The 26,653-nt window shown below is 31.3% G+C and overlaps 5 protein-coding genes and 1 long non-coding RNA gene across 11 annotated transcripts; 3 read left to right on the top strand and 3 right to left on the bottom strand.

Annotated features, from left to right (window-relative positions):
* The first annotated feature begins 53 nt into the window (after positions 1–53).
* On the top strand, positions 54–8,650 carry Grip128 (gamma-tubulin complex component 5). 3 transcript variants are annotated; one of them, XM_072898679.1, is made up of 15 exons: positions 54–291; positions 384–506; positions 590–1,021; positions 1,094–1,356; positions 1,472–1,643; positions 1,728–1,944; positions 2,013–2,313; positions 2,428–2,624; positions 2,697–3,006; positions 3,101–3,317; positions 3,400–3,691; positions 3,777–3,977; positions 4,160–4,242; positions 4,340–4,499; positions 8,599–8,650. In XM_072898679.1, the coding sequence occupies exons 2-15, from the start codon at positions 435–437 to the stop codon at positions 8,625–8,627; spliced, it is 2,946 nt and encodes a 981-aa protein (XP_072754780.1). In that variant the 5' UTR covers positions 54–291; positions 384–434; the 3' UTR covers positions 8,628–8,650. The 3 variants fall into 3 exon arrangements, with proteins under 3 accessions (XP_072754780.1, XP_072754779.1, XP_072754778.1); XM_072898678.1 differs by lacking the exon at positions 8,599–8,650 and adding an exon at positions 4,838–5,054; XM_072898677.1 differs by lacking the exon at positions 8,599–8,650 and having other exon boundaries at positions 4,340–4,631.
* Ragc-d (Ras-related GTP binding C/D) lies at positions 6,176–8,645 on the bottom strand. The gene is made up of 7 exons (XM_072898683.1): positions 8,411–8,645; positions 7,970–8,130; positions 7,455–7,861; positions 7,222–7,358; positions 6,993–7,135; positions 6,752–6,900; positions 6,176–6,660 (listed from the first exon to the last, which is right to left on the bottom strand). The coding sequence occupies exons 1-7, from the start codon at positions 8,411–8,413 to the stop codon at positions 6,461–6,463; spliced, it is 1,200 nt and encodes a 399-aa protein (XP_072754784.1). The 5' UTR covers positions 8,414–8,645; the 3' UTR covers positions 6,176–6,460.
* Positions 8,651–9,253: 603 nt separating the features above from the next.
* On the top strand, positions 9,254–10,735 carry LOC140669132 (COMM domain-containing protein 3). The gene is made up of 4 exons (XM_072898684.1): positions 9,254–9,498; positions 9,646–9,973; positions 10,065–10,336; positions 10,461–10,735. Exons 2-4 carry the CDS (start codon positions 9,841–9,843, stop codon positions 10,626–10,628), a joined length of 573 nt encoding a protein of 190 aa, XP_072754785.1. The 5' UTR covers positions 9,254–9,498; positions 9,646–9,840; the 3' UTR covers positions 10,629–10,735.
* Positions 10,736–12,599: 1,864 nt separating this feature from the next.
* LOC140669127 (uncharacterized) lies at positions 12,600–19,812 on the bottom strand. Of its 2 annotated transcripts, none has more exons than XM_072898676.1 (5): positions 19,442–19,812; positions 18,245–18,366; positions 17,979–18,131; positions 17,510–17,889; positions 12,600–17,422 (listed from the first exon to the last, which is right to left on the bottom strand). In XM_072898676.1, exons 2-5 carry the CDS (start codon positions 18,363–18,365, stop codon positions 13,649–13,651), a joined length of 4,428 nt encoding a protein of 1,475 aa, XP_072754777.1. In that variant the 5' UTR covers position 18,366; positions 19,442–19,812; the 3' UTR covers positions 12,600–13,648. The 2 variants fall into 2 exon arrangements, with proteins under 2 accessions (XP_072754777.1, XP_072754776.1); XM_072898675.1 differs by having other exon boundaries at positions 19,519–19,812.
* A 36-nt stretch (positions 19,813–19,848) lies between these two features.
* LOC140669129 (polypeptide N-acetylgalactosaminyltransferase 1-like) lies at positions 19,849–26,569 on the top strand. 3 transcript variants are annotated; one of them, XM_072898680.1, is made up of 10 exons: positions 21,270–21,395; positions 23,701–24,088; positions 24,229–24,417; positions 24,528–24,694; positions 24,771–24,945; positions 25,086–25,416; positions 25,521–25,706; positions 25,781–26,029; positions 26,113–26,256; positions 26,360–26,569. In XM_072898680.1, exons 2-10 carry the CDS (start codon positions 23,883–23,885, stop codon positions 26,504–26,506), a joined length of 1,794 nt encoding a protein of 597 aa, XP_072754781.1. In that variant the 5' UTR covers positions 21,270–21,395; positions 23,701–23,882; the 3' UTR covers positions 26,507–26,569. The 3 variants fall into 3 exon arrangements, with proteins under 3 accessions (XP_072754783.1, XP_072754782.1, XP_072754781.1); XM_072898682.1 differs by lacking the exons at positions 23,701–24,088; positions 24,229–24,417; positions 24,528–24,694; ... (4 more) ...; positions 26,113–26,256; positions 26,360–26,569 and adding exons at positions 19,849–19,947; positions 20,249–20,354; positions 20,828–20,937; ... (1 more) ...; positions 21,539–22,026; positions 22,096–23,052 and having other exon boundaries at positions 21,263–21,395; XM_072898681.1 differs by lacking the exons at positions 23,701–24,088; positions 24,229–24,417; positions 24,528–24,694; ... (4 more) ...; positions 26,113–26,256; positions 26,360–26,569 and adding exons at positions 20,375–20,624; positions 20,828–20,937; positions 21,091–21,160; positions 21,539–22,026; positions 22,096–23,052 and having other exon boundaries at positions 21,263–21,395.
* On the bottom strand, positions 21,162–23,702 carry LOC140669133 (uncharacterized). The gene is made up of 2 exons (XR_012047303.1): positions 23,368–23,702; positions 21,162–22,867 (listed from the first exon to the last, which is right to left on the bottom strand). It is a non-coding gene; the product is annotated as an uncharacterized lncRNA (long non-coding RNA).
* Positions 26,570–26,653: the final 84 nt, after the last annotated feature.

Below are 26,653 nucleotides of genomic sequence, written 5' to 3'. Positions count from 1 at the left end.
CTCCTAGCCATGTAGTTCCATCCACTCTGAAATAAATCCAGCTGGCGCTAGCAGCTAGTAAATTGCAAGGAAAAAACATCGTATGAAAAACGGCGGCGTAGCCTCTCTTTCAGGTTTATTTCTGACGTTTGACGACGTTTTGGAACGATTTGAATGTGATGTCAACCAACATTTTGATTTTTAACAATTTAATAAATAGTATAATTCGATCGATGACATGAATGTCATTTGAGAATATCATGCCTTTCTTTATCACGCTTGAATTTCTGAAGAAAAGGCGTCATTTACCTCGTAAGTCTTTTTATAAGAAATTAGAAAAAATATAAACATTATTTTATTAATATACATGTACGTATCAAAAGTTATTTTTTTTTTTTTTTTAGTTGATTTATATTTGTATAGTATTTGCTTGATGACTTTGGTGCACAGTAAAGATGAGTACTCGAATATTAAATGATATTCATAACGACTTAAAGCAGCTTGTAACAGCGCTTACATCATTTGAGGTACATATATATACAATTAGATCAATCATTTATAATATGCATTAAAGACATATTTTTTAAAGTGTATATTCTTGTGCATTCAGGAAGATGAAGAAGGATTTCGGATATGTGAACGCTTTTGTTTGTCAAATATCAAACATCATCGTTACCTATCTGTTAATAGTCACGCAACTAAAGAAGCTATAAATGCAATAATTACTAAATTTTCAATTCATGGAAAATTTGAAGTTGCTAAAAAATTTCAAGAACTAATTGATTCTTTTTTATCAAGTTTTGATTTTGAGCAGCATCCACAGTATGATTTGCAGTGGTGTCTATTAACATTCTTGTTGGATTTATCCACTGAAACTCACAAGTCTAATTTAGATAGCTTAAAACTCACTCGTGGCGAGTACAATTTTAATGCAACTTCTGGAAAGGAAGATAGCATTACAGAAGAAATAGATTGGGCACAATATTTAAAAGAAGGCCAAGAAAATTTTTTTTGTGACTATAAGAGCGATGATAGTGAGAGTGTAAGTATTAATATATAAAGAGTATATTTTAAAATTGTTGTAAATATTTATATATTTTTTACATTTTTACAGGAATGGTCTGATTTAACGGAAGAAGAAGGGACTGATGAAAGTGATATTTCTTTGCCTACCCAAATATCTAATGTACAATTAGATATTGCACAGCCTTCAGAAATTTCTGATGCAGCAGATAAACTCTCCTTAGTATTGGCACAAAATCTTGAATCTAGAAAATGGCTCTTGTCAAATGTGCAGACTGATTGGTGGAACAATTTACAATGCCAAAAATATCCTGTCATCAAACGATCTTGCGATGCTAATATATGTGATATTTGGTAAATATTTGTCTCTTAATCTCTTTAATAATAGATAAGAAAATAAGAAAATAATAGTATATATATATATATATATATATATATACACACATACACATATCTATACATTTTATAGGCATAAAACAAGTTCACAAGCCTTGTATAAAATAGCTACTCTTAGTGAATATCAAGTATGCAGAGAATTATTATGGATGTTTTATGTTCAAACATCGATGGTAGTATTTCAACAGGAAAGTGAATCAAAATTTTTGATACGTTCCGACATATCGATACCAAGTTTGACAACTGTATGTATATTTCCAGAATATTTTATTATTCTTCTTATATTATCTTTTATGCAGATAGCCTACTATGTTAAATGTTACTTCCAGACTGCTTTTAAAAGTATTCTATTACCATTCTGTGAATGCTTTTCGATGATACATGATATTGAAAAATTTGGAGCTGATTTGCAACCAACTTATAGTCAAGAATCAGACCTCTGGAATCCTCCTTTGACGTATGAAGCATATAATGCTGCACTTGGACGACATTTGTATGAATTCAAAAGTAAAATAATTGATATGGAAAAAGATGTTGTGAAACAAGGCAAGTTCATGATAAATTCATTCATTGTTATTTATAAACTCGTCTTTAAACATTTGTTTATATTCCAGAACATTGCAATACGTTTTTATCTTTATCAGCTAGTTTAAGGAAATATTTAAACACTATAAGAATACTTCATGATGTACATCATAAAGTTATAACTGACTGGAAAGTTAGCCCTAATTGGAAATGTGCATCTCGACTATTATCGTCTTTATATTATGAAATGCAGAATTCTCATAGTCGTGAAAGAACAGATATTTGTACAAATTTATATCTATCTAGTCTTACTGTTTATCTTAACATAATTGATACATGGTTAAGTGAAGGACGATTAGAAGACTGGAGAGACGAATTTATAATTGTGAGGTAAATTAAAAGGTTAAAATTAAATTAAAGTTTTAATGTATAATAAATATTAAGTTCATGATAGTTTTATACGTATATTTATAAATGTGAACTAATGTTGTTATATGTTATCAGAGTTCCAGAAAATATATTAATGGAAAATGTTGAACAAAATGAAAAATTTACAGTTCGATTATCTGATAATATTTGTTGGACAGATCCAATTATGCAATTTTTATTGCAAAAGGTGCAACATATGGGTCATAGTATTGAATTACTTGTCTCTTTAGATCGAATAACTGATATATGGAAGCTGGACAATGAAAATAATGGTTTCTAAATATCCGATAAATATCTTTATATTACTTTTTATTGCAAATTTATCTCATTACAATTTATTGCAGATATGAGGATTTCATTAAACGTTGAACTGCAAAATAGATTATTCTCCGAAATTTCTAAATACAGTCCAGAAGTCGAGGAAACGGATGCAAGTGTATTACAAATTGATAAATTATCATTGCAAGAATATGATGCTGATATCGAAAAAAACATATTAGAACAATTATCAATTTCACATAATCCATTTCTCATGAAAGCTATGGAAGACTATATGCCATGCGAATTATACAAAAACGATACAGTAGATGCTTATATGCATAACACTCACGTCCTTAAAACAAAGCAAGATCAAATATATGATCTATATAAAAAGTATATTTATATACATAAAAAATTATTCACATACGAATATATATATTAGGATAATTTATTTGTAATAATTGTAATAACATGTATTTTGATACAGGCTACAAAAGATAAAATATACTTTGCCACTGCAAAAAATTTTGGAGAATATATTGTCTGAGATTTTAATCTTGCATTACAATAGTGCTAGCAAATTAGTAAGAAATATCATGGTTGAGGAATATAAGATACAAACGCATTTGAAGCTATTAAGATTCGTTTACATGATGGAAGCTGGACATGTTATGAATAAATTCTATCAAATTTTATTTTATGAGGTAAAATGAAAAATCAGAGGAAAAATATCATACATAATAATAAATTCTTGTTTGTTATATAACACAAATATTTATTTTATAGATCGAAAATAATCCAATGTGGGCTAATTCATATTTTTTGTCGTGTATTCTTGAAGAAATATTTTCTCAATATTGGCCAGATACAAGCTCACGCTGGTCCATCACAGTTCAAAGCAATATCAATACTCGTCAAGTGTTACAAGCTGTAAATGGCATAGTATTACATTACACAGTAGAGTGGCCCATAAGCATAGTGCTGACCAAGAAAATCTTAGAAAAATATAATGAAATATTTAAATTTCAATTGAAATTAAAATGGGCACTATGGGCGTTAAATAATTTGAGATTTTCTGGTAAATAACAAATCCGACTTGTACAAAAAATACAGTACTTTTGTACAAAGCATCCATTTATCTTATTTTATCTTTATTTTTTCAGATTTAGAGGATTCTAGGTCACCATGTATAAAGGATAGATTGGAACAATTTCACATAAGACGTCTTGAAAGCTTAAAATTTTGGTTGCTACATGCAATAGGATCTATACATACATATTTATCTGGCCAAGTATTACAGAGTTTAGGTCTTATATTAGAGAAGGTTCTTGCTCAGACAGATAGCCTTGACACCATTATATCAGGTAATATATATGGTCTATATATATATATAATATAATTATCACAATCATAATCAGGAAAACAGAAATTTTTTCAATCTGTGTATATACCTTATCATGCGAGATACAAAGTTTACCCAAGAAATATATTGAATTAATGAAATAATTCAACAAACATTTTGATAAACTAAACAACTATTTTGCAGTGCACAATGAATACTTGAATAAAGTTCATGAACATTGTTTATTAACAGAAGAATTTGAAGATTTAATGACAACCATAAATAATGTATGTATATATACAATTATAAATAATATACAACAGAATATTAAATTATCTTTCCACTTATTTTGAATTAACTTATTATTCAATTATTTTATTTCAGATGATTGAAATGTGTATTCACATACGAGACAGATGGTCACGCAAAAAATTATTGTTAGCAGCTGCAGAATTGGATGTAATGGAACAGAGTTATATAAAGTATCATACATATCTTGCCTTAGCTTTGCACAATGCAGTACAACATAAGGATGCAGATTATTGTAAGTTTCAAAACTTATTAGCGATACTTGATGTATTTCAACATAATTGCCCACAATTCAATTAATTGATTATAAATATTTTCGAAACAAATTGTGAAAGATTGATTATTACAGTTGGCGATAAAATAATATTTACTTTTATCAATAATTGAGATATGTAATAATATTATAATGATTAATATATACTTGAATATATCAAATCTCGAATATATTTATCATATACTTGAAAAAATAGCATACTAATAGCATACTAATTAAAGAACAAATCATTATTGCATGATAATTTGTTAACGTCAACTTTCAACTTATTTAATGTTTTCACTCTGCTTTATTTACAGTGACTGGCTTAAGCTCAGCTTTTAATTGCAGTATGCCATGTGCTTAATCTTGTATTAATAGAATATCGATTCTCATATCGATTTAACCAACATTATACAAGTGTGATCTCTCGATTTTCCGAGTTTAAGATTAACAATAGCTTCAATCATTTCACATATATCAATTATTGCTTTATACTACAACTTGATAATACAATTATACATGTAGTATTTAGCCTGTTGTTCCCTTAGATCAGTATATTTTACATCTCACATATAAATAATATTAATTATATTTTTTTAATACTTATACTAATTACTTTAGATATAAATTTGTTACGCACAAGGATTTTTATTATACTTATATTATTATGTATATATATATATATATATATATATATATATATATATATATATATATATATATAAATGTAAGATAAAATTGTTTTTGTATTTCTGAGAGAAAATGTTAATTTATTTTTTTTTTAATAAAAATCGTATAAAAAAATTGTATCTAGCACACTATTAAATATATGTGCATAATTATTGATGTTAATTAATATCATACATGTTTCAATTTCTACAAAAAATATCCTGTTTCCCCACCTAATCCTTTTCAGACAAGTTGATGCCAACATCTGCAGTGTGTACTGATAATGAATCGTTTGAGAATAGTAATAGATTCATTAAACTTCTCACTGACCTTAGTCGAACCTTATTGACGGAAATTGCACACCAAAGTTTACCACCATCAGGTATTCCTTTGCCAATTCCAAAGTTATCTTATGGAAAGGCTTGGCAAATGAGGTAAAAAAAGAAACGTGATTGAATACTCCATATCTTACCAGTCAAAGAGCATGCAATATCACTGATTTTTTTTTGAAGTTGTAGTTCGGAATCATTATTACCTGTTCAAGTGTCCTTGAATAAATATGAACAAGTCTTTTCCTATATGCGCTGGTATCAATACGAGGAACAATTTGTTATTCTAGACTCATCCTATGCCTTACATGACGAGATAAAAAATATCGTTGCCAATTCATAACATTACAGGAAGGAAGACTCTAAAAATAGATGTAGATAAAAATAAAAATGTATTTAATAATTTTATGCCATACATAAACAAAACGCTGTATAAACAAAATGCTTCATTGATTTACTGGGTTTTATATTCTAATAAAAGATATAGACATTTAGAAGGAGATATATACATGTATATGTGTGTGTTCGTTATAAAATTAGAAAAAAAAATGTAAAAGACATACAGATTTTTTAAAACATATATTATACATTTTGTTGAAAAATATACAAGAAGATTAATAACTAATAACACATATATGCATTCAAATTTGCTACTTAAATATTGATTATAAAAATTTCGCTATAATCAGTAAATTAGGATTAGTTACAGTCTTAAAAATAACATGATTATAACTTATAAGGCTATATAAGTTATTTTCGGTATAAAAGATATATATTTCGAATTTAATAATATATAAAAAGCATATTAGAGAGAAAAAAAAAAGAATTTTATGGCATTTGTAGAACATATTTGCAAAAGAGAGATTTCCAGATAAGCAATGATAATATTAACATTATATTACATTTTTGTATAACTCTTTCTATACATACTGCATACGAGAATTAACTCTGCGCAATTACGACAGTACCATTTTGTCCAATAGTTCCAGGTTGAGAAACTGTGGAAACGTTTGATGTTTCATTCACACTAATGGGAGAGGAAGAGATGTTGTTTGTATTTGTCGCGGCTAATGCCTTGTTTCGTAATTCGAATACTTGTTGTATCGCCTTGCGAAAACAAAGGAAATTATAGTCGATCACACCTGCAAATTGAAAAAACAAAAATAATGACACAAAACATCACTGTCATGTAAAAAAAATTTTGTTAAGCATAAATTTTACAATTATTTTTACCTTGTCTATCGAAATTATCCTCTCGTAAGATACAGACCAAAGCTAAAAATTTATTTACTTCACGCAAGTACAAGATTGTACCATTATTTAATTTGATTAAACTAGAACTTTGGTTGTCAAATGCAGCAGCTTCTAAATCCTCTCTTAATCTGAAATACAAACATAAAAAGAAATACAAATAGAAAATGCAAAATAAATATAAATATATGTATGTAAAATTAAAATATAATTGTGTGTTTACCCATATATGCAAGAAACATCAATAACAACATCAATCATATCACAACATAGTTCATAACTTTGCATATCAACAGGTGAACTGTCAGTTGCAATATAAATTTTTGAGACAACATCAAATAGAAATGCCTTCTCAATTGCAGAATTCTGTAATTATATTTTAAAAACAAATTTTATTATTAAACATCCGTATGATTTTTTAAAAAAGTAAATAAAATTAAAAATTCTCTTACCGATATGAGTATATTGAGTAAATTTTCTAAAGTAGGCAGCTGTGGTATTAATTTTTGAACAACTTTGCTGAATGCTTCAAATATACTATGATCATATATTGAAGTTAAATGAAAACTCAGATGTATCTGATCACATCCTAAAAAGGAATACATGAATGTTTTTGTTTTTGTTACTCTCAATAAAAATCTCCATATATATATATATATATATATAACAAGACTCTTTCACTTACCAGCATCTGCTAAATCATCATTGGCTCTTGTGTGTATATCTCTCTGTGTTTCCATCTTACAGTCATCTGATAATCCATCAACTTTATGGATAAAAACTTCAAACTTGATAGCTTGATTAACCTTGTATGCCTTTGTAACTGTTATGTGAAGCTTATTAAGTGCTTCCATGTAATCATCCTGTGCATCTATCACAAACACCAATGCTCCACAACCACCAAATATCATATCGCTGTCAAAAGTAGGATCAAAGAAATCTATTTGTCCAGGAAAATCCCATATTTGAAACTGTACAAAGCTTGAGTTACTTATATCATCTTTAATTATTTTATTTGTACTTTCTAAGAATAATGTCTCGTTCGGGGACATTTTGTGGAAAACCACCTTTTGTATCGACGACTTGCCACTACTAAAGAAAGGAAAAGAGAATAAAAATCAAAGGAATAAATAATAATAAACATACTATTATATATACATATTGAAATACTAATTTGTGTCACAAAGAATTTAAGTTTACCGTCTGAGACCCATCAGAAGTATTCTAGGTTTTTGTTCTCCTGCTAGTGGATCCATAGATCCTTCAGTTTCTCCATCAAATGGCGCATATCCAAAATCTTTGGGGAAAGAACCGCTTTGATAGTGATCGTCATAACCGCTTTGATAATGATCATCATCATCCTATATAGAAAAAATATTTTATAAAAATATAACATCTAGAAGCAATTCATATTGAAGATTAGTTTTTAATATATTGTGTGAATTAGAAATCTAACAAAGTTACTTCCAAATATTAATGTTATAATTTTTAATTCATTTACACAGACAAACCATACATAATCCAATTAATTCAATGTAAAAAATAATTAACAAAAAAAAAAAGGGAAAGTTTAAGTTTCATATATATCTTCCTTTTTACAAAAATCTTTATAAAAATATTCAAGCGATATCATTTGCTTACCATGTTTGTAAGGTTAAATAATCTTTACGCAGGTCGAGATTACCACTATTCTTCTAAACAAATTATAAATCTGACGAAATGTCGCAGTTTCACAATATGTATATCTATTTAATCGCGATCACAAATAGCCGAAAATTATCTAGACTACAAAGTTGTAATACATATGTACAATATATCTTTGTTTATAGTTATAGTTGGAAAGGGGTGTGATGCGTGATGAATGATGAGAGATAGGCAGCGTGGACCATGGACCTAGGAATATCCCTAGAGTGTCCATGGGCTGCAGTCTGAAATGGACTTACAGTGCTGATTGGTCCTCCTTCAAAGAAGCGTCCGAAAAAATATCCGTTTTATCCAATTTCAAAGCAAGAAAAATCATAAATCAATGGTTGAGTTTGAAGATTAGCATGTTCTATCTTTATCCAACTTTCAGCAAGAAACAAAGATAGAATGACGCTTTTAGCGTTTCTCTAAATGCACCTTAGGCCGGGTCTACAATAGATGTAGTAAGCCTTAAGCCGTAAGAAATTAACTAATTACAATTGTCTTTAGAGAAGAATAATGAATATGATTGGTTCATTTCTTACGACTTAAGGCTTACTATAGCTATTGTAGACCCGACTTTAAGAATTAAATATTAAATAATAGGAATAAAAAAGAAAGAGAGAGAGAGATCTCCCTCTTTTTCTTATTTCTAATATTTAATATTTAATTTTTATTCCTAATATTTTCTATATTGTATCTAACCGAGACAAAATGAGAGGAGAAAAAAAAATTTGAATTTTTATTAAATTTAATATGTGATTTTTTTAAAACCAAATTTTGTTGATAATTAATAAGTCGAAATATATATAACAAACACATGACAGTTTTTTTCTATTACTTTGCATATCTATTTTATATATTGTCGTCGTTTTATTACCGCGCATGCGCGAAAAATTGGGCCAATATGCTCAAATCTACTGCTACATATGTGATTTTGACAGTTTGACAGAGCAAATTACTATTGCTGTGTAATTCGTCGATAGCATGCAAAGATAAGAATTTTATAAATCTTGTATGATATTTGAGACAAATATGAAGATATGGTTCGTAAAATGAAATACTATTATATATTCTTATAAAGGATCAATTGACATATAATAATCTTAGTTTTAGTTAATGTATGCATGTAATTTTTATTATTGAAATTTTAAGAAAGAGAAAATTCTTATTTCTCTTTTTATCTGTTTTAGGTAATAATTTAAACAAAACAGCTGATCCAGTGACAGTGTCACAAGATTAACATGCTTTTGTAAAAACTTAATCAGGCATTACTGAAGTACAGGTTCATAAAGTAGCTTGTTTTCTACTGATGATTTTGATGTTATAGTTAGTCGCAAGACAGTTATTCTTACTCAACTCTGGATGTAATTGATTATTATGCCAAAATGGAATTGGCAAAGGAAGTAATTGATGGTCTAGCAAACATTCAAAATAGCAACATTTTACCTGAAGAAACATTTTTACAATTATTAGATGTTATAGTATCTTACATCTGTAAGAAAATTGGCGATGGAAAAAGTAAATATAAATTTAACTCAATTTGTGTCTCAGGAATGTAAAAATATTCAAGATACAATGTTCACACAGTTATATATACCTTTTATCCTAGGCATCGCTAGTATATATCCATCCAAATCAGATCTGGTGAAGGCTGCTGTTGCCAGTATATCTTGCCTTTTTATAGAGGCTGCTAGACACGATTACGATGAAGAGAGCCTAAAAATCTTTCTACATAATGAACATATTAATGGACAAAGGATTGAAAAATTGTGTAGCACTTACAGTAACAATAAACAAGATATTCAGACACAGTTGGAATTAACAGGAGACAACATATCACATATAGTGGATGTGGATTGGCGTTTACATCATTGTGTTAGGGTAAGTTCTTTAATAACTTTGCCAAATGTATTACTTTACATAACACAAGTCCAACAATATATATATATATGTCTTCTGCATAAGTTACATTAAATAAAATTTCTGTGTGTGTTTTTGGATATAGATTAGCACTTGTTCTACCGATATGCCAATTTATAATATTCGAATGAGTACAAAAAAGTGTAATGAAATGAAATATGTAACATTTACGTGCACCGTACAACAGTTACAAGAGTTAGTGTACAAATTGAAGGATGCTGTAAGGCACATCGAAAAAATCTCTAATATATAAACTTCTACTGATTTACAATTTGGAAATATATTTTCCCATTGCTCCGATAGAGCAATGTACACATATGAAGGATGTTTCATATTGAATAATAAACAGTTTTTTAAGTAGGTGCAGTCAATTATATTTTTGCATTACTGATGAAAAGAATATCTCCTAATCCATGTATATAGAATTGCTATTGTATTATTTTTATACATTTATACATGCATATGCGCGTATACACACATATACACATATATAAAAAATGATTAAAAATACAGTAATCCTGCAGCCCGATATATTTAAAAATTTCTATTTGTTAGACGAAAAAAATACTATGTGGTTACATCCTTACTAATATTAAATATAGAATTATATTAATAATTCTTTTTCTCTCTATTATGCAATGATTTTTATATAACCATAATACACTATATACAAATAAAACTTAGCATATCTATCAAGAGAAACTTCTCCAAACATTAAAGTTTCTTAGCAAAGTTTGTCATCTTCTTTTGTAGTACTTTTCCAAATTTTTATCCCTTTTACTTTTTTTATCAATACAATCGTGTAAATGGACAACAAAACGCACATATATATATATATATATATATATATATACATATATTATTAAGAATAAAGATATATAGATTAGGTAGAAAAATTCAAAAAAATAAAATTCGTAAAGCAGAGCGCAATATTGAAAATGGAGCAGAAAAAGAGAAAGCGATATAGAGAAAAATATTACAATTTACGATCAATAAATTTATCAGAGCGCAATTTTGTTTCATTAAAATGTTTTCTATATAAGACGAAATAACATAACGATCACAGTATTTAATCGTTAACTAATATTCTTTCTGACATAATTAGCAATATATGTATTTTATAATTTTTATTGTTCCATATTAATTACTCGATATATATGATACGATAAGGCCTCGGACATTTCACTACCATCTGCAGTTTTCGAATATTTTTGAAATTACCCATAACATAATTAATTTTTATCTTGATATCTTGTTTTTTTGGATTAATCCAAAAATGAAAATCCTAGAACTTATATATATAAAATAAAGTAATATATACTCATGATTGTAAATAATCGATAATATTCGCACTTTTGTGAAAATCTTCCTACAATACACGTTTGTTCTTCTATACACTTATAAGTCTGATAAAAAGTAAAAAGAACGAATTTTTTTTACATCGTTAGTTGTATATTGCATTAAAGCTTTTGTTCAATCTGCAAAATAAGAATTTTATGTATATACATATTATAAAATTGTATATATATTATAATATAAAATTTATATGTGTAATAAATTTATATATATAATAAATACATATATCAACTTTTTATATTGCTATAATTAATATGAATTAATATCTTGATTTTACATAATATATGAATAGCATCAAATGTTAAATGTATTTTATGGAAAAAGATATATTATAAAAAAATCACTGAAAGCAAAACTAGTATTTGTGAAATAGAGCTATTTTTCTCAAAAACAGTACTGTTCTAGAAAATAAAATTTGAATACAATTCTTCTTAATAAAGGGTTACTCAAAAATATTCAATGCTGCAAACTATATAAATTTCATATCAATCTTACACGTTATAAAAATGTATAGTTTAGGTTTAGGTAACATTATATTAATTTAATTAGTTCACCTATACCTACCTATACCTAACACTTTTTTTTTAATATACGTATGTGCTCATTACATTGTGGGTATCTTCTTCTATCACGAATCATCGTGCCTTTTCATAATTATATTATGTACACAAAAAAGTGACTGTGATACTTTTAGTTACTTAATGCTAACGAATAACTTGAATCTTCATTTAAAAATTTCTTGCATTCAATATGCAAGAAACGGATATTATATGCTATTAAGATATGACATAACGCGACGTTATACGCTATGACATTAACAAATCAACAGTAAGCATGTGCGGCGCACTGAGACAAAAATCATTAGTAGTTGATTTAAATATATAACTTTAATAGGATAAATTTTTTTTTTTCCAAGGTCACTGTTTCCACAACTTGCATCGATATCCGCGAAAAATGTATGCTCCAATATTGCAACGCATGATATAATGTATAACGAAACAAGATAAATACTTGACATTGTCCCACTTGAAACATATTACTTTGTTTTTTTTACTATTGTCGTGTATGTTGTCATTGTCAGTTCCACTTTTCGTAAATTAATTTTAGTATTAAAGCATACAATAAGTTGCTCTAATATTAAAATTAAATTTACAAAAGACGGAGTTGACCAATTTTACGTCTTGAAATGCTCAAATATTAGATTGTTAGAAAATTGTAAGGGCCATCAATTTTTGCGAAATAGAAAAACCTGGAGAGGAATTATAATTGAAGGAGTACATGATAAAAGTGGAACATGTCGTATACATTTCTATATGTGTATGCATGTATAATAACAACAGGGAGAGAGGTAAGTGACTCGTTAACGGTTAATGTCAGTATTAGTTTACGCGCATAAAAATTCAGATGGTCTCGCAATTACAAACATATGCTTACAAAATAATGTACTCAACGTAATGATATATATATATATAATAACTCATTTATAATAGAAAATAATTAGATCTTTCACGATTGCTATTTACAGAAATGTACAGATTCCTAACACGCCGTGAAACATTTTCAACAATAGCCGTAACCGCTCTTCTCGCTCTTTACACGATACGCATGCATACTGTAAAAATTCATCACCTATAGCATTAACCAGTATATCTCTTATAATTTTTTTTTTTCACTACGTTTTTGCGGATGACGAGGGAGCGCAAAAGGATCTTCAAACGTACAAGTATATATGAGATATACTCGATCGTACGACGTTAGAATTAACTGGCAGTAAATATAATATCGACCGTATGTATACATGATTGAAAGTATTATATTTAAAGCCAGATTGTCGGGAAATTAAATGCAGCTCTGTCATCAACGCGACTTACATGATTAATCTAATTTAATTCTTAATCCTCACGTTTCGCAGTGATTTCACGTCTCCGCTTTATTTCTTTGCACTTCGGACTTTTTACCCTGTATCTGCTCACCGCTCTTGTCGTTCTTAGACTCGTTCGCCGGCGAGGAGTCACCGATATTATTATCTTGAGCGTTACTGTTCGGAATGCTACTCCGTTCTCTGGACGAGGATCGTTCGACTTGGTCATCTCGTTCAGTCGTCTCCGTCACCGGTGTTGTCGCTTCATCGCTGTTAGCTTCCTTGGATTTCTTATTCGCAAACTGATCTGTTGTAACATCACCGTTGACCTTGGCCGCCTGATTTTTCTCCTTTTTATCAGGAGACGAGCTCTCGGTCATCTCGGCATTACTCGACGTTTCCGTAGGCTTTGCCTTGGGACTCTCCTCTTTAAGACCACGTGCCGTCTCTTGCGTCATCGTCTTTTGCATCGGATCCGCATCCTTACATTGCTTCCGTTCGCCGGTACTCGGCGAGTTCGAATTTCCGGGTATCTCCGCGCTCGCCGCGTGCGATACTAGGGGAGAATTTTGCTTGGCAGTCTGCATCTCGATCGTATCGATGTTGCTCGTATCCGTCGCGGACGACGTCTTGACGACGACGACGTTGGAGGTCGGACCTAAACTGCCACCGGTCTTGGATAGATTGAATGCATTGAGCTCACGTTGCAGTGATGGTACCGGTATCGGCACCGGCACGTTCTTCGAGAGAAGTAACGCGACGCTATCGGCCACCGACGTAATCGGCGACTGCGATTCCGCTTTTCCCAGATTGAACGACGTGCACGAGATTGAACTTGGCGACGAGGCTTTGGGCGATTTTGGCGAGGACGAATGTGTGCTGGGCGGCATTCGCTGCACCGCCGGCGGTTGGGTTGATACCGACGAGTAACTACCGGTGGTCTGCGGTATATAGCTGGCTGATCGTTGATACAGCTTGTTGATCGAAGGCGGTAGACTGCTGTGGAAGGCACTGGGAGGCGGGATACCAATGGGCGAACGTATCAAGGGATTCGGGAATCGGCTGGCGTCCGGAAACGAAGAGAAGTGAGAATAAATGATCCGTGGATTCGTGTTCGGCGTAGGTGATGGTATGAATGGATTCGTCGACAGCATATTCACCGGTGAGTTTCTCGGTGATATCGGGGAACCGGTGCTCCGACATATATCCCGCGGATATGGCGTGTTCTGATAACTCCGAGCGTTCGGCGAATAAGGCGGTGGTGAAACGATCGGCGAATTGACCGTGGAAACGATAGGCGACAGAGTCTTGGGATCGATTTTCATCATATTGAGAGTGGTGTTCTTCGTATTAGTAACTGCCGACTGCTCCTTCTCCTTCGCGTCGTTCGTGACCCCGTACATAGGCTTCACGCCCGATGCCGGATTACCTAGATATCGCGGTACGTTTCTCATCTTGAAGATCTTGGCCGGTTTAGACGGGATCTGCTTGCTCGTACCCTCGGACGCGGACGTGGTCTGAGTTTGATTCTGCATCTCTTTCGCTTGATTTTTCACGGCCACATAATTATTCTTCGACAACGTTGGATTCCAAGACTTGGGCGGATCGCGTAACGTCTTATATCCGATCGGTTGACTTTGTTTCTTGAGAGAGGACATTCTCTGGGTCATCTGGGGCGACGACGTCGGGGCTAACGATGTTACCGTCGATGATACCGTTAGAGGACCGGCGGACACGGGTAAGCCGGGCTTGGCGCTCTTATTTTCCATCGTTGTCGCGTTGCTGCTCGGATTGTACATCGGTATATTAGGTATATTCGGTATATGCTTGATCGTCGTGTCCGAATTGGACAACGATGACGAGGGACTCTTCTTCGTACCGATTTTAAGCAGATCCGGTACTTCCGACTTACCGCGCGCCTGTTCCAGCCTGTTCTTCTCCTTCGAATTTTCTCCTATCTTCGCACAGATATCGTTGATCTTCGATCCGATTGTACCGATGGAACCAATTTTCGCACAAATCTCATTTAAATTGGTACCCTTGGCAGTCGCCTCCTGCTTGCGTATAGACGCTTGCTTCATCAGAGATATAGGGATCGCGTCCGGACATGGTGGCACCGAGCATACAGACGTCGGTTTCGACGCCGTCACCGTGATAGTCGCCGTGGACGTGGCTGTCACAGTAGTTACACCTTGACTCGTGTTATTCTTCATAGACATAGATACGGAATATATGCTCATCGAGGGTGTTTGTATGTTGAACTGAGGCGACATAAGGGTCGCTTGACTGTTCGACGTTGAACAAGCGACAACAGGTGATGTTCCCAACGCTTTTTGGAGTGTCGTACAGTTACCTGCCGCACTGGAATTCTTGAATGCCGGTTTCACAGCGGCCGAATTAATTACTATGTCATGGAGCGTATAAGGAAACGTTGTCGATGATGTTGTCTGACTGATCGTAGACGTAGAAGCATTTGATACAATCGTGGATACAACTTGTTCACTCGTCGTAGTTGTATTATTATTATTGTTGTTACTCGATGTGCCCTGTAATTTTTGATTTACCGTATTTGTGACGTGGCTACTATTTGTTTTTGGGACAGATTCTGATGTTTGTATGGGCGAGTTTACTGTTTTCTGTTCCAGTAAATTCAACGCCTGCTGCACATCGATACTCGTGCTCGGATTATCTTTTTCATAGAAAGCTTCCTGTCCACCAGAACCGGAATCTGCCGCCGAGAAAACGTTCCGAGATGCTATCGCGGATGCGACCGATTTTTGCAGAGGAGTCGTCGTAGAACACGAGACTGATACTTTGGTCGTTGTATTCCCGCAATTCGTTCGCGTCTTTGTATCAGCGAGTTTTGTACCTTCAGTCAATGATCTTACTTCAGATTTCTTCGTACTTTGCTGAAGATTTGCACGCTTTTCCTTTGATGTTTTCTTGGAATAAGTATTATTAACTTGGCCCATTTTCGGTTGAAACTGCAGTTTTACGCTTAATGCGTCAATTTTCGACCCAGCATTTGCATTCCCCGTTTTCGCTTCTACACTTGTACTCTTTACACATTGCTTCTGAGTTTCAGCCTTGAAATCTGTACTATTGTTATTATTATTTATCGATAACTTTTTCTCTTCGATATTTTCAGCAACAAGATTTGTGCTCTCCTTCGTAGATTGCGTTACTGATTGGTTAATAATTTTCTGCCCTACTGTATCTTCAACATTAGCAGTTTGATTGCGACCTTTTACTTCACGCGTGTCTTGTTGCTTTGCTGGGACAGTACGATTTCCCGTTTCATTTCCCTGTTTCGTGGTATTCCCATTGTGCTGAATAATTGGCGATGTGCAATTCTTAAGCGATGAATTCTCTGTTGTGGACTTAACGTCATTCGTAGCGGGAAACGCATTACTCGAGTTGGGAAACATTGGATTTTTCATTAATTGCGCGTCGATGGCCAAGGTAGATTGCATTATTTCCACAGAAGATGATTTAGACATGTCGCAATTTTCAATCAACGAATCTGCTTTGTTCACTTCTACAATAGAAGTGATAGTTTTTTCTGAAAATTTTTCATCTTGCAAATTCTCGATCTCTGCATCCCTTTTGTGTACTGTACTTGATATATCGGTTATACTCATTACACCAGTTTCCGATATTTTCAATTGCACCTCTTTCCACTCGCGTTTCAATGATTTCTCATCTTTTATTTCTATAGAATCAATGCCAGCATCTTTTAAAGATTTTGTATAGTTTGCATTATCTTCTGACAATTTCATACGTTTTAAAGACGATTCAAATATCCTGTAGCTTAAATGTAGTGGAACTTTCTGTAATGCAATAGACATGCTGTGTTACTAAATATTATATATATGGGCACATTGAATTAAACGTTAAGTCAATTAAATAATACTTACCCGCCTCCAATGATAGATGTACATAATATCCATTAATGTATAACTACTGCATAACTGCTCCTCTTTGTACATAATATCAACTCTATTTGCATCGCTAAGTCCATATTTGGCTCTTATTAATTTTTGTAAATGAAATATTGTAACCGCTGCAGGACACCGAAAGTATCGCCTCAAAATGGGTTTCTGCGTGCCATCTTTAACAGCAGTTACTTCACTTAAATCCTTTGTATGAGGATTAAAGTATTCCAAGGACAAGCTAAGAGATTCATCTGGAGAATATATATGCGATTCTATGGGTTCTCCACGGGCTTCCGAAGACATCGACTGACTACATTCTTCTGGATGCTTCGCGTAAAATTCTCTCCGACATCGCATTTCATCTGTAAAAGATATTCATACGTTAATTGTTAATGCATGTAATCAAACAATAAAGAGGTAAATTTTGTTTCTTATTAAAGAATAAGCATACTTTGGTAACAACCAGGTACCAGTTTATATACAATATCTTGTAATGTATGATCAGGACGTATGTTTAATAACGGCCTACTTTTGTGAACCTGTACTTCGCAGATCGGGCAATATTTGTTATTTTCCAAATATTTAACAATGCAACTTCTGCAAACTGTAAAGAAACATTTAAAATTGTAAAATTTTATAATGCTACATTAAGCTATTAGCTAATGTACGAATTGATACATGCAATGTCATATGCAATATTGCAAAAAGATACCGTACATGAGTGTAAACATTCTATAATGGTAGTGGCATCGATAAAATATCCACCACATAATTTGCATGTTAATTGCTCATTAAGCTTGGCCAATCGCACTCGATGTCCACCACTTTGCCCTGACATTCTGCAACACAATACACAAAAATATATATACATGTCCTATTTTTCTATAATACTTAATGGATTACTATAATTCATATATTATACCGATTATAATATATATTACATTTAATTGATAGTTAAAACTAACATAATACAAAATATTCATATAATAGACATTATATAAATAATTTAATCAAGTATAACTAAAGGAATGCAGTACAAGGATGATTTAGAAACCACTATTATAAGTTAACAAAGTTTTAGTAATATCTTTTCAACAAACTATACCAAAAGGATAAAACACAAGTGAAAAAGAATGTATGTACATGTATATGTGTGAACAAATTATATAGTAAGTAGACAGATTAGTTTTTAAGTTAGTTGCAAGATACATATTTATATACTAAGTGCACATTTAATTTAGTAAGACTTTTGTTTGTAATTAGTTTAAAAGATTGTAACTCTAAGGAGAATAATAAAATGCAGAATATAATTTATTCTGTACAATTTATAGCAATATAATTTATTCTATACATACACAAAAATATAATTAATCATTTCATTAAATTAATACTTATATTATTAAATTAGGACTGAATATTATAATTTTATTACAAAAAATATAGCACAAGTAACATATCTATCTGCTGGCACGAGGCATAATCGTGTCTCGCAATCAATATAAGTAAACTAAAAAATAGTGATAGCTACCTCCTAATGCAAGTAGCACAACTAGATTAAAACAAACATTATATAGATTGAAGCAACTATGGATATATATATATATTTTTTTTTTTTTTATGCATATATATATATATGAAAAATAGATATATATATATATATATATATATATATATATATATATATATATAAATCTATACATGTACGCGCGCACACACACACATACACACATATACACACACACATATATATATATATATATATATATATATATAAGATCAACAGATTTACTTGCATGCGACACAATTTCATGATGTTTTCAAGAGGGAGGGGGACGAATATATCGGATAACGGTGCAAATGAAAATTGAGAAAACATTGAGAGCTACGTATAATACGTCGATCTGAGATATTTACGGTGTTTCATAAGCGTTCGGCGAAAGTATTAATTATACTCTATAACTATACATTCGGCAGCTTGGGATAGAACTTACGTGACGAACGAAGCGAAAATCGTCCGTTTTATTTAGTAATCGCCATTTGGCCTCAAAAGTCAGGAAAGTTGGGTCAGACGTAACTTGTCACGGGTTGCCATCATATATGATTACTGCTGTCCTATCGAGAAGACGGTTTTTTCACATTATTTTTCGGGTGACGATGCTTTTCGTGAACGCACAAAGAATTCTTTAAAACGACAACGCCGTCCCGTACGAACGAAATTCGTTTCAATCACTGATATTCATCGTAAAATGGACCACCACTCTCTACGAAAACTGCGCGTACGGCAGCAGGACAAAATGGCGGATAAACAATCATGCGTGCGATCTTTCTGAAAACATTGCGCAGCGCGCTTCGAGCCTGGTGCCAAATCAAAATTCCCGATCGCGATAATGGCCGAGCCATTAGCATGGAAAACCAATTATGTATGTATTATAAAATAAACTATTATTTTCCAAACATTGAAAATATTACAATTACATATTATTAGAAATGTTTCCTAAATGATTTCAAATAATTCATTAATTGTAAATAAATTGTTATTTCCTAAAATATGTAAAAATATTTTCCTAAATTTGCTTACAACTATTGCAATAATAAAAAATTGTATTAAATTTGCTAAGTATACAAAGGTCACGCAATTGGCAATTGAATAAAAAATTTTTGAAATCGTAAACATTTTATTCGATTAGCCAATCGTTGTGCCCACCTATGTTTCTTTACTAGAAAGCTCCAATTATAACATCAGAAAGATCGACCAATCCTGAATTCAATATGAAGAAGATGCCACACATGATTGGTCAATTCGTGCATGGATATATTGTAACATAGAGTGCGTTTCGATTGTTAGTTTTACTCTATCCACTAATATCAGTGCTCGTGAAATACTATTTCTTGGTGTTTTTTATACTTTTTTATTTTGAAAATGACAAACAGTAACATAGATAAGCCTGAATAAGGCACGAGCTTCTGAAAGATGATTGCGCAACACAGTAACCTGATTATCAATTGAAATCAATTAGAATCAATTATAAGAAGAGCACTTTTACGATAAGATGACTATTGTACAATTTTTCAATAACCTTTTACACAATTTAAATTAGTAAGTTTTATTATACAAGTGACAGAGAATGACAGAAGTTTCTAAAAAAAATTTGTAATGTATTTGAAAAATCAAACCAATTAATTTAATCGATACATTTATGATTTTAATATCTTTATATATGATGATTATTTTTTTTAAATATATATTATATATCAATATGCCATGTGCTATATTTATTATTTACTATATGTTTCTTTTAGAAATATATCTTGAAAAGTTTAATATTATTATCTGATATGGATGAAATACAAGATGTTGACAAAAGGACAAACACTGCAAAAAATGACAAAATACTTACTAATGAAACTAGGTAAAAATATATAGATTGCTTGTATAAAGAATACAAATTAATGTACATGTGTATAAAGAATATTTAGAAAAAAATTTTGTATATTTGAATCTCGTTTTTTTTTCTTTTTTTGTATTTATTTAATATCTATAAAATATTTTTAACTTTTTGCAGAAACTTTCTTCAACAAACTTCTACTAGAAGCTCAAATGAGAAAATAATAATGACAGATATAACACCGCAAGTAAGATTTTTATAATATCTTTATATTATATATTTTGATATTTACAAAAAAATGGCTGATTCTATTACAAGTAAATAATTATTATATAATTATCTTTTTCAGGCTATTATAAGCTGTATAATTCATTGTATGGTTATTAAAGCTGGTATAAACATGGCATACAGTACGGTTTTACTAGATGGATTATCACGCAGTTCTGATTTGAAAATAACTGAGAGCGAAGGATCTTGGATAGGTCAGTTTTATGATAAGATTTAGATGTCTATAAGCTAAATTTGTGCACATAACAGATATGTAGTCTTATTCAGCAATTTATAGTAAATTAGGATTGCAATTATTAGTAGTGCTACATGTTATTCTGCACTTTTTGTTCTGTAGCAAGCCTAGTTACAATAACATTACCAGTAGGATCTATCTTTGCCGGCCCTTTAATGGATAAATTTGGGCGTAAAACGGTTTGTCTATTATCTTGCATTCCTGCAGCAATATCATGGGTTTTATTGATATTCGCTAAATCTCTAATTACTATTTATATGGCTCGAGTTATAGCCGGGATTGCATCGGGATTAACGACGGTTGGATTGGTTTATATATCAGAACTCTCACATCCGCAAGTTAGGCCAATGCTTCTGTGCCTTAATTCGGTGTTTGTTTCATTGGGTATATTAATTACTTGCTGTCTGGCTGTACTGCTAGACTGGGATAAAATAGCTATGATCTTCTTAGCATTGGAGTGTTGCATCTTCTTTGCATTCTTTTTTGTACCTGAAAGCCCCTACTGGCTTGTATGCTTTACAAATGGCATGCTTGAAAAACGAATTTACAAAATGAAACGCAGTCTAAAACGACTTAACAGACGGCAAACAGTGAGTATAACATCGTTTTATAGTATCTTCTACATACTAGAATATCTTCAACAGATAAACGTTTTCTAGATTTACGAGCAAGAATATTCGCGAATCATCGAGATATACAGAAACCAAGCTAACGATGAAGGACCAAAAAGTATAGTTGTATCTATAAAAAATTATTATCATAAATTTACGTCTCCGAACGTCTATAAGCCTATAGCGATACTTTTTCTGCTTTTTCTGTTGCAACAACTTTCCGGTTGTTATGTAATTATATTTTACGCTATATCTGTCTTCCACGAAATGGGCGGAACATTTGGCAAGAGTTTTGATGAAAACAATGCCCTTGTCATGTTAGGTATCATTCGATTTGTCGTAAGTATACTAACGGTATTTTTTAGTAAAAAATATGGCAGGAGAGTTCTTTGCATCTTGAGTGGAATCGGAATGACTATTTCCATGTTTCTTTCGGGAATGTATATGTATTTCACGATATCGTATGATGAAAATGGTAATCTAGAGGAAACCATGGTGGATCAAAAATGGTTATTACTATTCTTTGTATTAGCTTACATCTGCACTAGTACGTTTGGATTTATAAATATACCATGGACGTTAATTGGAGAATTATTACCTGTATCCATACGTGGTATCGGTGGAGGCCTCATGGTTTCTCTTGCTTACATAATGATGTTTGCTGTTGTAAAGAGCTATCCTTATATTTTAAAAAGCATGAGCATCCAGGGTATCTTTTTCTCTTTTAGCTTTATGTCCTTAACAGGTACAGCCTTTGTGTATTTTTTTTTACCAGAAACTTTGGGCAAATCTTTTTCTGATATTGAAAAATATTTCTTGTCTAAAAGAGAGAGAGAAACATATGATGCTATTCCTAGAACTTCTTAGAATTTTTTGCTTTTACTTTGTTTTTTTTGAGTGTTTTGCACAATACTAATAATATATATATAAATAATAAAAGACTGTTTACTTAATTAATTACAAAAAGGAATGTACAATCTCTCGGACAATAAATCTTGATAATAAATTGGATAAAATCCTAGAAATAACATTATGTGTAATTGCTCTTATATTTAAAATATTGTATATAATTGTGCTCTTTTGTAAATAAGCTTGTATAATTATGTTATTTTCATTCCAACATTCAATTTAATCTAGAATTAAATACAGTTTATAAATGTCTCGAAATAATATATATTTAAAAGTTATCTCCTACAAAAGTTTTTTTTATATTTAAAAAAATTATTTTTTATATTTATATAATCTATGTAATAAATCTACTAAAAAAAGAATAGAAATTTTTTTTTGCTATAGATTTACACATTATTATATTATATTTACATCCTGCAATCTGTAAAAGAAATTTATGGTAAGAATAAATATATATATGTATATATTAAATGTCAATACACAGACATGTAACTGGCCGTATACACATAAGAATCTTGTACGGACACTGACATATGTTTGATTTTTAACCTCTTTTTCCTCTCTCTCTCTCTCTCTCTGTCTCTCTCTCTATTTTTTCTTTCTCTTTTTATATTTGTAGAAAGGAGCAAGTGCACATCCGGATTAGCACATCGTAAATATCGGAACATATGTATTATTTTTATCACGTTAAAACACAATATCCTTCAAAGTCTGTATTGACAATTCGTTTTTCACCTGTTGCAGATGTGACACGCGCTGTAAACGAGATGCATAGCCGACAATAGCTACATATGTGTCTGACAAGTGTTGCTCCACCTAACCTGTATTTTTTTGACGTCGACAATAATTACAGTGATTATCATATTACCAATTATTGAATATATTGGTTTTATTGGCCATGCGATGAATTTTATTCTCGCAGAACGATGTCTGTTTATCGCAAAACTCTTGTGTTGAAATTGTCATTTTGCACACTGTATATAATTGGTATTTTTGTTATCGCTCGGCAAATATTTCGTGCCGATGACAGTTCTAAGAATTACAAGGATCAACTACCATTTCCAAGAAAGGACAATAATTCGCAGAGACAGAAAGATGTGGATATCGCGTTGCAGAGGTTACAGAAGGAAAGGTAAGTTTGTATTTGATCTTGTCGAGATTATATGCAATTTATCCGTATTGTCCACTTATTTTGCACATTTTTTTTATTTGCAATCTTATTTTATCAGTTATTTTGCATACTTTTTCTTATAATTAAAAAAAATATTTTAGGTATGAGGAGCAGATATTAAAATTAGAATATGATGTTGTACCTGGACTTGGAGAAAATGGGAAACCTGCTTATTTATATGGGAAGGATAAGTTTCGAGGGGAAGCAGCCTTGAAGAAAAAAGCATTGAATGTTGTTCTCTCAAATAAGATATCGTTGACTAGAAAGTTACCAGATATACGCAACTCATTGTAAGAACTTAATATATTGCATTTAAAGAGATTATTTTATACAAGTATTTGTGTTACAATATTTTTTCTCTTTTGTTTTTACAAATGCACATATGGATTTTATATTATAGATGCACAAATCTTACATATGACCAATTATTACCAAGTGCTAGTGTAATAATTATTTTTTATAATGAACCATGGAGTGTTCTGTTACGTACGGTGTACAGTGTCCTAAAAGGTTCTCCTCCACATTTGTTGAAAGAAATTATTTTGGTCGACGATCATAGTGAGGAAGGTATAGAAATTTATATAAGTATATAAATTAGCGATCACATATAAAAAAATATATTATTTGTTCTGTTAATTTGTAGAAGAACTTCAGGGACAACTAAATTATTATCTTTCGACTCATTTACCTGCAAAAGTAAAGTTACTGAGATTATCCTATAGACAGGGACTGATACGGGCTCGTCTTCACGGAGCCAAGAAAGCTAAAGGCGATGTTCTTGTTTTCCTGGATGCACATTGCGAAGTTATCAAAGACTGGTATCAATTTGAACTGGTATTAATTTAACTAGAAGACATATTTCCTCTGTTGTATACATCTGATTTTTATATCTTAAATATAGCAATAACTTTATAAATGAAAAGAGTATTATTAATGTATACATTTTCATACAATACAGGTTACAACCATTGTTACAGCGAATAAAGGATAAAAGAAATGCTGTATTAATGCCAATAATTGATAATATTTCCGAGGAGACACTAGAATATTTTCATGATAATGAAGCATCCTTCTTTCAAGTTGGTGGCTTTACATGGTCTGGTCATTTCACATGGATAAATATTCAGAAACATGAGATCGAATCACGTCCCTCTTCTATATCACCAACTAGATCTCCTACTATGGCAGGAGGTTTGTTTGCTATTAACAGAAAGTATTTTTGGGAAATTGGTAGTTATGATGATAAAATGGATGGTTGGGGAGGTGAAAATCTAGAGATGTCCTTCAGAGTAAGTAAAATCCTTCTAAATATCTCCATTAAATTTGTAATATAATTACATGTAATTTTATGTTAGCCTCTAATGTTTTTTGATAAATTGATATTCTCTAATAGATCTGGCAGTGTGGTGGTACATTGGAAATCATTCCTTGTTCTCGAGTCGGTCATATATTTCGAAACTTTCATCCATATAAATTTCCAAATGATAAAGATACTCATGGAATAAATACTGCTCGTTTAGCATTTGTCTGGATGGATGGATATAAGAGATTATTTTTGCTCCATCGTAGTGAGTTCAAGGTAAGATCAGAAATTATTCAAGTAATTTATTTGACTCGTATATTGGATCTTACATGGGTAAATAAAATTTGCAGAACAATCCAAAACTCATTGGAGATATAAGCGAACGTTTAGAATTGCGTAAAAGGCTCAAATGCAAAAGTTTCAAATGGTATCTTGATAATATTTATCCAGAAAAATTTATTCCCGACGAAAATGTAGTGGCATATGGCCGTGTTAGATTGCGCAGTAAACAATTGTGCCTAGATAATTTGCAACACGACGAAGATAAACCATATAATTTAGGTTTATATAGTTGTCATACTAAATTATATCCAAGTCAGGTTTGTAAATTTTAATGCCAATTGAATTAACATTTTGAAGACGAATTTGTTAAAATTTCTCATTATATTTGTCTGCAAATTAGTTTTTCTCATTGAGCAATTCTGGCGAATTACGAAAGGAAGATACTTGTGGGATAATATTGGATGACAATCAAAAGCCACACACACGAATTCAAATGACTGAGTGCAATAATGAAACCGGTGGAAAAGACTGGATATTAACTAAGGTAATGTATCAATTTTTGTTACTAATAAAGATTATATATATATATATATATATATATATATATATATATATATCGAGAAAATAATTGAATGTTTTAATTGTAGGACGGCAGAATAATACATGTAGAAAGTGGTCTCTGCCTAGATGGTACTGGATTGCATAGCGACGACGACGTACGAGCAACCAGTTGTGCTAACATACCGGGTCAATTTTGGAAATTTGATTTTTATAATAAAATGTTATCTACATAGCGTATTTATTACATGTACTTGTCTATTTAGAGTACATGCTCTATTTTTTAATTGTACATTAATAAATTAAAATTTTTTACTGTTTCTGCTAAACATGTACATTCAAATTTTTCACATTCCATTTTTTAAAAATTTTTTATATATTTC

Source organism: Anoplolepis gracilipes, chromosome 8 (assembly GCF_047496725.1).
Source record: "Anoplolepis gracilipes chromosome 8, ASM4749672v1, whole genome shotgun sequence".
Taxonomy (NCBI): domain Eukaryota; kingdom Metazoa; phylum Arthropoda; class Insecta; order Hymenoptera; family Formicidae; genus Anoplolepis; species Anoplolepis gracilipes.
Note: the sequence above shows the minus strand (reverse complement) of the source record. Positions and strands in the feature narration are given on the sequence as shown.